We start from the raw sequence: 12,177 nt of genomic DNA, 5'->3' as shown, positions 1-12,177 counted from the left end.
AATTCGAACTTGAAACTCAAAAGTAATACATTCTCGAAAGTCTTGGAATTTCCAGGTGAGATTAGTTGCCACTATTAATATCGATAAAAGGGAAAAATAGTCGAGATTCTCCATTCTCGGGGTGGACGAACTGTCTATATACGTCGTTAAGTTTGTACGGAACCCTCGGGGCGCGAGTCATAGTCGTCCTCGTCCAACTTTTTATAAAACTTCATCTTTCTGTAGGTCGCAATCGGCTGTGGCGGTGTCCATGTGTATGCTTTTGTTTGTTTAACAACACCGACTTCAACGCGTTCCGTGCATAGTATATCTTGATATTGCACTGTATTTTACATGTTGTATACCAGTCTCGGCGATACAAACAAAAGTCTAATTACTTTCGCACTTCTATTTCTATTACCGAAACTGTTGGTACTGAAGCTAAACTTTGAAACTAGACCACTATATGATACAAAAGTATGAAAGAGAGCGAAGGCTATGAAGACGATGATTTTCAATAACTCCATGTATGCTTCAAGGCGTGGGCCTGGGTCCTGATATACAATACACATTTAACACTTTCACGTAGAGCAGGCGGCTACTTAGTGTCGTAGGCTGGTTTGCGGCGTGAGATGGTTGTTAACACATTTATCCTTAAGAATTATTGAAATGGGCTGGAAAGTCGGTATACACCATACCCACTGTTAAGTGCAAATATTTAGGAAAATAGTACGCGCTGACCATTTCATAATCATAGATGATTAATATAGTTATTGAGAGCGGCGTAGCACTTAGGATGACTTATGAATTCTGTTCCTGTTGACGACTTATGAATGTTGTAGCACATAGCTATTTTTCGATGAATTATTACCAATATTTTATTTTATCTAGGAGTCAGTATTCTGAATAACTCAGATGTTGTCGCGAACCTCAACGAAAATTTTGAGGCAGTGGTGGGGCCATGCCTTCATATAGAGACGACGGCTGAACAGACACAAGCAGCGCTTGAACTCAGGAACTTCTATTTCGGCAACGAAACTATCAGCCTCGATGATCCTGAACCTTTGATCCATGTAAGTAAATACTCTGGTAATTAAATATTTCAGTAGATATGAAATACGAAGACATTTTTGTATTCATTATAACACTTATTACATTTATTAACCAGTGGAGTGAGGTGGTGCAGTGGCAAGATTCTGCATTCGTAGTCTGGAGGTTATTCTGGAGGTTAATTCTGGTGGGTGGTAGATCAGATTCCCAAGATTTATGTTTCCCTTGACTTCCTAAAATAATTAGAGTCGAATGCCGGGATATTTTCTGTGAAAAGACACGGAAGAGTTTCTTCCACATCGTGCCACCCTATGATCTTTTTCTCCAATGACTTCGACGTGTATTGTACCTTACACTCCGTTCCTCCTCTTCCATTTCTTAGTAGCCAGTGACACCAGTAACTCCACGCTACGAGTACCACTTCCTTATGGGATACCCTTGATTCGGAACAGTTAGTCTGGCTGCTGTGTCAGTACAGATACGATCCTCTCCCGGATAGATCCAATCTACCCTTACGCACCTCTGATCAAGCGAGTTAGCGTCACTAATGGAGAATGCTCACTGTACTAGAAGGGTACTTATTTAGAAAGGCTGGGAATGACACTTACACTGCAGCCTACAGTAAAGAACTTACCAGAATGAGTGACTCTATTCAAATGGTGTTAAATAAATGAATTATGAGGCAGAGCGAGTGTGATAGGGCTCGTAGAGATAATTTTGTTTAAGTTTAAAGTACTACGTTTCGAGTGTTATTAAATCTGATTGAACTTACGTTTAGCCACATCATATTAACGATGTATTTCGGTGGGAAAGTTGAGCATAGTTTCTGGAGTTGTAGATAGGTCACGAGTCAGCAGTGACACGGTAGCGAACTCTCTGGAACAGGCATTAATAATGTTCGCCGTCCATGCTAGAGTAACGAGCAAGTCCGATTTGCATACCAAAATTCGACAGTCAAGAATCGCGAGAAAGGTTAAATACGATTGAAAGGAGGAGCAACTTACATCTGCTGGTGTGTGAAACTTGGGATGCGACTGGAGAAAAATGACGAGCGTAGGATCTGCTTCCATACGTTCTGATACAAAAAGAAGAGAGACGAAGAAGTCGGATCACAAAATTGAGACAAATTGATCAAACAGATGCTACATCACAGTGCACATTAACCAGCAGTACCAGAAAACTTCCAACCTTTTGGAAGGTAGGAGATGAGATACTGCAGGAAGTACAGCTATGAGGACAGGTCGTGAGTCGTGCTTGGGTAGTTCAGGCAGTAAAACACTTGCCCGCGAAAGAAAAAGCTTACCGGTTCGAGTCTCGCTCCGGCGAACAGCTTTAAACTGTCGGGAAGTTTCATATTAGTGCATACTCCACCACAGAGTGGGAATTTCATTCTGGAAAAATCCCTTAGTCTGTCGCTAAGCCGTGTCTCCGCAGTATCATTTCTTCCAGCACTAGCACTGCAGGCTTGGCAGAAGACATTCCGTGAAGACTGGTAGGTAAGAAATTAGTTACTGACGGAAGAAAAGCTGTGAGGACGTCTTGTCTGGGTAGCTCGGTCGTTAGAGTGCTTGCCAGTGAAAGACAAAGTTCTCGAATTCGAGTCTTAATTCGGCACACAGTTTCAATCTTCCAGGAAATTTCAGAACAATTGGGAGTTGAATGTAAGTGAAACGGAGCAACTGTTATCGGGGAATAAAATGATACACGAGAAAGGGAGTATCCGGCCTGTAACTTTGGAGAACTCTGCTTTGAGAAGAGTTATGGACAAGAAAGCTTGGGAAATCTCACCATACACCGATGGTACAGCGAGAACTCGCAGTGGCAAGTAAAGAAAGTGATTATGACACTACACAGATACGAGAAACGCCGATGACTAAAGTAGGAAGTGGTACAGATCTCGACCAAATAATGGAGGTTTCCGCGTCAATAGTGAGAGACGAAAACAAGTAACACAAATCATCAATAGTGATTGAATTACGTGAAAAATATGATAACCCTACAAAAGAACTCAAATAATCAATTGATACCAACGGCTTTACCGCAGTGGTAACACCGGTTCACATTAGATAACCGAAGAAAAGCGCTATCGGACTTAGCTATCATTTGGATGGATGACCTTCCGGATCCGCTGCGCTGTTGGTAAGCTTGATGTCCTCAGCCCTTGCGAGGCTAACTGAGGAACTGCTTGATTGGGATGTACAGGCTCCTATCTCGTAAACTAATAACGGGTAGGAAAAAGGTGTGCTGAACAAATGCGCCCCCCCCCTCCCCCCCTTCCCAATATCCAAATCCAGTGACGCCTGTGAGGATGACACGAGGTTGGACAGGGAGGTAAAATCAGAAATTACAGCAGTCAAACAGAATCAATAAAAATGAATGGCGACTTTTGGGGATTGTTTGAAACGTTGGAGAAAGGAGTATCTGAGGAGATAAAAACGGGACAGGAAGCACAGAAGAAAACGAACGAAAAAATAAAGCAACAAAGAGGGAGACATGAATAGGAATTAAAAACATTAGAGGATTATAGAAACAGCAGCATCTGAACGTAATAAAAGAGGTAGACAAGACAGCTGTTCTGGCAGACATGAACTCGCAAAACAGAAGAAATCACTGTACGCATAGAAGAAATCGAACAAAAAGTGGAAGACGTGAAACGAGTGGTAGAGGGATGTTAAAGTACACAAACAACAGCACAACTGATCGAGCAAGCAACAAGTAGCAAACTAAGCAGTGAAACTGGATCAATGAACTGTACCGCAACAGTTGTAGCTAAAAGTGGCCCTCTAGTGGAATTTGTACACAGTTCAATAGTTTCCAGCCTAACGTAAATTTACATCCAGCTGCATTCATAAGATTTTCACGACGTACTGCCGGGAACATGGAATGACAAAATGTAGATTGCTTACTTCGTCAACCAAATAGACCACAAACCATATAATTCGGATTCGCATTTGGAGAAGGGAGTCTAATGTAAGCATAGGTCGAGAACAAGTTCTTAAACAAATGCTGCTCAATGTGCAAGCAGGACGACATTTGAATTACAATATGCAGTCGCCTATATAATCAATAGGTGGATCGGACATATGTTGAGTTCTTATAAAGATAGCTGGAAACAGGAAAATACCACCCCGTAGGAAGGCTATCGCGCGAAATACATAGTCACTTAATAGGAATGATCATCAAAACCATAGAATAAGTTAGAATTCAAGGAAAGACAGCCGGAGACGCACCGGAGACGCAAAGAGAAATCTTCGGTAACGCAGGATCACAGCTCGAAATGGGAAGCGAACCAGAAATAAGCGGCGAAACCTAATAGTAGAGGCGGTTGTGGTTACAAATACCGCGAGGAAAAGCAACAGGCGGGCGAGAAGATGAAGAAAGACGCGGCTCGCGAGAAAGATACGAAGGGTGGAGTCGAGAAATGTCGCGGAGCCGGTAACCAAGGACGGAGCGGAAACGAACAGAAGTTTCAGGAATAGCCCACTTTCAAACGAACAGCATGAGGCCAACAGAGGTAATGGACGGGATGAGAAATATGTAGTGTAATACCATGATGATACTACAAACTGTCGGAGGTAATGGGAAAGAGTAAATGTGTCATTTTGAGTTACGTCACTCTGGTCCGGAAACGACGGAGTCGAAAGTTATAAGCGAAAATCTTGCCGATACATCCGACTGTTGGCGTCTTCCGTTGTAAGTTCTTTGCTTTCCATATCCTGAGAGGTGGTAGTGTGGACAAAAACAGAAAAAACTTATTGAAAACTTGGGCTCTAAAATGCGTACATTAAATGCTATGAGCACTTGTTCAGTAGAAGAGATCTGTTTCACACTAGCAAAGGTGATCAAGTGCTCAAAGCTGAAAGTGTCTGCTTCAGAGCCCTTTTTACTAAATATTTTTTCTTGTTTTGGTCTATACTACTTCTTCCAGAAATATGGAAATAAAGAGCTGCCAGTAGAAGAGGTCCGCTGTCAAAGTGTCTGAACGTTTTTCGCTTATAACTTTAGAGTTGGTCATTTCCGGACCAGGGCCTCTTATCACAACCTTCTCCATAATCCCTGAATGTTTGTAATATCATTGTAAACTCATCCTATACCCGTCATAAAAACAGATTTTAAATTACGAAGAGGGAGAACTGGTAGAGGAAAGTATTATATTGTATGAAAAGACAATAACACTACACATTGTGGAGGCAAAAATGTACGCGCGAGAATGTCATTAATTGATACAGGAAGCCAGTTATGTGCGATCGGAAGTAACGTTTAAACTACGTAAGTTGAGAAGTGAAATACTGTGTCTGCGAATTAATGGACTCAAGATACAACTAGGATCCGATTGTTTGAAGCTGCACGGTGCTGAAATAAGCTAGAGAAGAAATCAGATGTGGTCCTTTGAACAAGGGAAAGAGAAAATGATGAAATTTTTTGAGGCAACAATATTAGGCAGTGTACCAGGTTTTTCCCGAATATACGAAGTACCAGCATATGAAGACGAAGAAAAAGAAGAAGAAGAGAATTTGGTGGACAGTAAACAATGGAGGGTAACCTCGTCCCATGAAGAAGAGGAAGGTGAATTTCCTCGGCAAAAAGTGAACAGAAAATTTTTGGGATTGCTAATTTAGGATCTGAAGAACCTGGTAGCTGAAAGAATTAATAGGAAAATACAGACAAGTTTTCACAAATAAATCAGAAGTAAATAAGGGTCCACCCCACAAGATACAGATAAAAACTGATAAATCATAATTGAGGTACAAAATACCACATGAAAAAAAAGAACCTGTCGGGAAATTCTTACATCAGGTGTGATAGAAAGAGCTCGTAGTCAACACAACAGCCATTTGGTTGTCCTGGCAAGAAAGAATGGCTATGTTAGGTTTGTCCCACACGTTCGAAAAAGTTAACAAAGTGGAAAGAGGTCACTCTGCAAATATGTACGAAATCATAAAAGAGCTTCTAAGCCAGAAATTTTTAATCACTCTTAATTTAAGGTCAGGGTACAATAAAAATCTGTCTAGGCCCTGAATGAGGACTATACCCCACCTTTTTAAATCAAGGATATCAGTGCAGAATGTTGCCTTTCGGCTTGAATACGTCGGCATTCGTTGGGACCATGGACCGAGTGTTAGGGGACGAATTAAAGAAGAAGATTATGGTATATGTGGACGTTATTTTGGTAGGAAGCAAAACGTAGGAGGAACATATGAGGATGTTGAAAGACATATTTGAAAGATGCGCTCTATCAGGACTTTGATAAATCTGAGTTTAAGCAGAAAGCCATACCGTTGTTAGGATACCTCATAGACAGGAAGGAATCAGACCCGACCCAGATAAGCTGAGGAAACAATTGAAATGCTTCTTCGCTATCTAGTTATACTGTCAGTTCGTCAATGAACAAATATTAAATAGCGAGGCACTTCATAGACTCCTACGAAAAACAGGTGGTCCTGGATGGTTAAATGCACAGAAGATTTAAAAAAAAAGTGGTTAGGAAATTGTGTGAAGTGCCTATAATATCACACCTCAAGGCAACAGAAACTTTTCACGTGGGCTTGGGGTTCCTATTTAATTTGTAACAGTTCTGATGCGAATGCCGTGAAGTGTTTCCTTCACTTTAGATATCGAGTTGAACTTACGACGGCATAAGTCAGGGGAGTGCAGTAGGTGGTATAGCACTTAGCAGCCCCATCAGTCAAACAAATCAGTAACAGCTTGCACTGTACGTGCTTGATGATTGTCCTGCAAAATGATGGTCAGGTCCTGCAGAAATTGTCATCACTTATGTCTCTAAACTTTTCGTAGGTTGTGTTCCAAAAATGAACAGCATAGAACTACTACAAATTTGTCGGGCAATAGACAGCGCCGCTCGAACTGTCAACACAACTGGCACTTCTAAGAATATCCTTCGACTTCCACATCGCTGGCAACGGGTTACACACAATGCTGGTGACTACTTTGAAGGTCAATAAAACTTCACGTATCCATTTTCTACGAGGTGTAAATAAATAGTTTCTACTATTAAAATTCCAACCCTCGTAATTTTAACTCGGTTTATGTCCACTGGTGTAAAAAGGAGATTTCCATTCTCTACTTCATTCATCTTCTTAGGGATTGTTATTTTTACTTTCTAAATTATACTATGTTGTTCGTCAGGGTTCAGCCTATCTCCATATCGAATGTCATCGAAATCTATTCAGCGGTTTGGTCGTGAAAACGTAGCAGGTAGTTCCTTTCACATGTAGTATCAGTATGAATAATGAGAATGGAAGACAGAGTGGAGTTGTCAGATTGAAAAGTCCTTAAGGTAGGAACGCATTGTATCTTCCGTACAGTTAAAGGTATCTAAAAATATAAGCTTACTAACAAATCCCAGATGGCTTTTAGATGATGCCTTGGGGAACATATTGTGATTATGAACTCATCTGTGGAAAATTCATCCAGCGACACTGTACAATGTGGTAGCTACAAGAGAAACTATTGCTGCTAGACCATCCACCTCACTTATAAAGCTGATGTACCGCAAGCGGAAATTCTAGAAATGAACCTGAAGGTATTTAGGCCATTCGATGGCCTCTAACATGTCCATACTTGACACAAAAGATTCTGCCAATTGTAGTGACGGGGCGCTCAGTAGCTCGTTGCGTATTATTCCTGGAGATCAGTCACTATCCTTAATTTGTTACTCAAGGCAACCTCTACAATGAATGAAAGTTGGTCAGTGATAACATTCCTTGATGACGCTACTATCTTCTGTAAAAGTGGTGAAGAATTAACCCACTTACTGAATGGGATGAACAGCGAACTGAGAACTGAATGAGGATTGAGAGTCAGTAAAGTAAGTGGATGGTATTAAGAAGCAGTGGCAATGAAATCGGTGACAACCTTAACATCAAAATATTGGCTCACATAAAAGACAAATTAAATTGGAAGCATGGTAACGCAAGATAGAGGAAACAAGGAGGATACATGAAAGAATCATTCACGAATGGAGCATTCTTCATGAAAGAAAATGTGTTAACACCTAGCATAGGCCTTAATCTGGGGAAGTATTTCTGGAGCACAGAATGGTGATCTAAGTGAATCATAGTGAATGAGGCAAAAACGAAAATTAGTTATTCGAATCGTTTGAAATTTCGTTTAACAGACAGGCACTAAAAGTTAATAAATTAAGTGAGCTGGGTTGAAGAGATTCTCCGTAGAATTGATAAGGGAAGGAATAAATATGGAAACACTAACTAGAAGTAGCGACAGGATTAAACGACATATGTTAAGTCATCCGAAAACAACTTGCATAAGGAAGCCATGGAGTGCAAAAATTTTAGGAGAAGAGAGGGTTCAGAATATAGAGAACAAATAATTGAGACATCAGCTGTAGGTGCTACTCTGAAATCAAAGGATTCTCACAGGAGGCTAAAAGGAAGTTTCTACACTTACGATAGTCTTAGTACACTGTAGTATGTGGCAGTCGTAGGCAGATCTACATGTGCCAGTTGGTGGCTTCCTTATCAAACAGCGAAGATATCGTTCTGTATGCGAAGGATTGCAGGTTACGAAATAATAGCGTTTGATATTCTAATGTTAATGAATTTTAATATCCAGAAGATTTGCAGTGCTTTATATGTATCTGGAGAGTGCTACACCATGAAGACCGAGACATGTTCTCACTTAATAACAGGCTGTGGAAGCCTTTGGGATTTAATCCACAACATAACCGGTTTGTTGGTAATCGCAACAGCATTTTCCTTTCTCTACCGAATACCAGAGTTTAATATTTATCCCAGGATGAGCACTCGCATCGGTTACCTCCCACTGACGTTTCTTAACTTTCGACGTAGGAGGTAATGTGAAAAACATGATTAAAGATTTATTGGTACATGGAAGAAGTAGCGATAATGGAAAGTATACAACAAAGATATATTATAGGAGAAAAAATATGTTACCCAAAGCAGTTGACAGGAGTTGCTGTTCGATGCTGTAAATATCGGAATGCTTTGAATCTTCAACTTGTGAACACAAAATCACAATGGGTAGGCCGCAAAACCAGAATGAATCAAGTACACATTCGAATCTACACCAAATCCCAGGCATACGTTGGAATAGAGATTTCACCCAAAACTGTTACGTTAATGAAAGAACTAAGCCACAACTTCCATTAAACCTCTGATAACTCGAGATAAAGAGTCTCTTGTGGGATCTACTTAGGGACCTATGTTATTTTGGTGGGGCGCTGTCTTATATTAAATAATTAATTAAATATTAATTAAATAATTATGGTTGAGGCAGGCTTAGAGAAAATCATGTAGTGCAAGCCCTCTTAAACTTTAATAAACGTACTATCAGATTCTGCTGTAATACATTTATCTCATTTTTTTCAGCTTAGTGAAGACATAGATTTCTTCAACCCCACTGACGCACTCGTCAGAAGAATAGTGGAAGTTTCTGATCCACCAGTCTACTACTATGAGTTCGACTATCGCGGGGTGAACGTACCTACAAACGAATGGGGTAAGTTCAAGAGGAGGCCGTACACGGAGACACAATCTGCAACTTTTGTGCCTTGCTCTAAAAAGAATTTTCAAATTTATTTTACACATCACCCGGCTTTGGCTCTGAAGGATATTATCAGTGTGGTTATCTCGAGCAACGTGAGTCTATTCTATCTCGCACCTGAATGGATTCATGGTAATTGAGACAGCCACAGCTGCTAATAGCCTTTTGGGTCGAAACTGATTGTGCCAAAAATAAATGTGTAGCTAGTGCGTAAATTTCCTGCAGTTGCGAATTCGCTGTGTGTTCATGTGGATAATGTCAAACATGCTGGACAAGAAAAATCACGTCTTGCTTCCACTATTACTTTTAGTTATTTCTGGATGTAGTCTGGGAAACTATCACATGATCAGGTTATGAAACTTAGAATCTTACTATACGGTAAGGGATAATTTTACCCGTTTTATCAGTTTTTACAGCTGTGAATCTTTGATGGAAGATCGTGGCGGTTCGGTATATTTTCGGTATATTTTAGCAGCAGCAATTGACTATGCCAAGGAAATAGCTGGGAGTTGTGAGGACAATAACGTGTGTTCCACGACTCCTTATAATCCAGGGGATAGATTTTAACAAAACTTAATACATATAACACTTAAGGTCGGGAATAAAGTATTTTGGTGGTAAGAGTAACGCAGCTCCCATTGTGGTGTGGGAGACTTCAGGAGGTGGACAGAGATAGATTGGAGGAGGAGATCGACAGATAGAGGGTACGCGAAGAGGAACAGGCGGGGTGCAGGGGAAGAGAAGATTGAGAGTAAGAATGGGGAGAGAGAGGGGGGGGGAGGACGAGGAAGAGGAGATAGATGGGGAACGGGAGGGGAAGAAGACATAAAGTTGAGGAAGGTACGGGAAGTGTAGGAGGTACGTGGAAGACGAAAAGGGTTAACCGGCAGGTAAAAAAGGAAGAGGGTATGAGAAGGTACGTGAAAGAGGGTGCGAGGTGAACAGCGGAAAGTGTGTAGCGAGGCAAGTGGAAGAAGGATGTTATGAGGAGAGAACTGGTAGAGGGATGAGATGCTAAGAGACGTATAAAAGAGTGTTGATCTGAATCTGGAAGCAAGTGCTTGTGAGCTGTTATTGCACAGTACTTTTGTGATACCTAAGTCTAGTCTACATATACCCCTACAAAACTTTCAGCTGTTTATGAGAAATCTAGACGCATTATTGAGCTTCCCGTTAGACAAGAAGAAATAGTAGTTTGTGGAGATTCCAGTACAAATATCTTGAAAGATATGAACAGGAAAAACGAACTAGAATCGTTAGTTGGGTGTTTCGATCTAATTTCAGTGGTCTTTGTAGTTAGTGCTCAGGATAAAACAATTAATGTGTACATGAATGAGATTTTCACTCGGAGTGTGCGCTGATATGAAACTTCCTGGCAGATTAAAACTGTGTGCCCGACCGAGACTCGAACCCGGGACCTTTGCCTTTCGCGAACAAGTGCTCTACCATCTGAGCTACCGAAGCACGACTCACGCCCGGTCCTCACAGCTTTACTTCTGCCAGCATCTCGTCTCTTACCTACCAAACTTTACAGAAGCTCTCCTGCGAACCTTGCAGAACTACTGCGGAGACATGGCTTAGCCACAGCCCGCGAAAGGCAAAGGTCCCGAGTTTGAGTCTCGGTCGGGCACACAGTTTTAATCTGCCAGGAAGTTTCAATTAATGTGTACATGATAGTTAATGGACTATCTGATTAGGATGCACAATTATTGGAAAAGCACAATGCAAAATCTGTCAGCCCTGAGGTATTTCAAGCGAAACAATGAAGGTTTATTAATGAAAACAGGGTAAAAATTTAGACGAGTAGGTTAAAAGTGTTAAAAGAGGTGGTACAACGTTATCCAGAAGATCCGCAAATAAAAAAATCTCAATTAAGCTTTGGATAGTTAAGGGAATTGAATTCGCATGGAAGTCGAAGAGGGAAATTTATACAAAAGCCAGATTAAGTCTAAATCCGACATGATTTGGATACTACACAAATGCTGTAGTATTTTAAAGGAAATCATTAAAGTGTCAAAAGATTTGTGACAAGCCGGGCTTTTATTTTTAACAAACCTGTTTAGCGTGTGTTATCTAATATCCGCCGGAATGTGAACATGGTATGTGCTATGCAGTCGTAATGGTAGTGGATGTAAAACGACAAGCTTTTTAAAGATTGTAAGTTCACAGACGTAACCACTGATGTTTCAGTTTTTCTGAATAACTCTAAAACTGTAGCTTCTAGCGAAAGCGTGTCCCAGTACAAAATTAAATTTCATTACATTTCCTACAAAAAGGGTCCGTCACAGTTTTCTTCTAGGACCCTTAGTTTATCCGTAGAGTGTAAGAGAATATTCGAAATCTCGCCCACAGTACATGCGCTGCAATTTAGTTGGTTTTTGTTCGCCAGTTTGCGTTGGTTTACCAAGTTAACAGAACCATGAATGTGTTCGTCTCCAATTTCTCTACACTACGTCGTAAACAATTATAGTTTAGATCCTGTGTACCTATCGTGACATTTCATGCGAGGAAGGGGACAGAAATAATCCGCAAACGCCATTCATATAGCCTTCTCTTCACAGCTTGAATGGAGAAGACCACGACGATTATTAGGATTACGCTTAC

At 40.8% G+C, this 12,177-nt stretch overlaps 1 protein-coding gene across 1 annotated transcript in view; it reads left to right on the top strand.

Annotated features, from left to right (window-relative positions):
- LOC126251828 (venom carboxylesterase-6-like) overlaps positions 1-12,177 on the top strand; it is a 92,755-nt gene that overhangs the window by 65,500 nt on the left and 15,078 nt on the right. The window contains exons 7-8 of the mRNA XM_049952490.1: positions 871-1,052; positions 9,399-9,528. Coding sequence (XP_049808447.1) covers positions 871-1,052; positions 9,399-9,528 — 312 coding nt within the window. The remainder of the gene's footprint in view (positions 1-870; positions 1,053-9,398; positions 9,529-12,177) is intronic.

This window comes from Schistocerca nitens, chromosome 4 (assembly GCF_023898315.1).
Source record: "Schistocerca nitens isolate TAMUIC-IGC-003100 chromosome 4, iqSchNite1.1, whole genome shotgun sequence".
NCBI classification, from domain to species: Eukaryota; Metazoa; Arthropoda; class Insecta; order Orthoptera; family Acrididae; genus Schistocerca; species Schistocerca nitens.
Note: the sequence above shows the minus strand (reverse complement) of the source record. Positions and strands in the feature narration are given on the sequence as shown.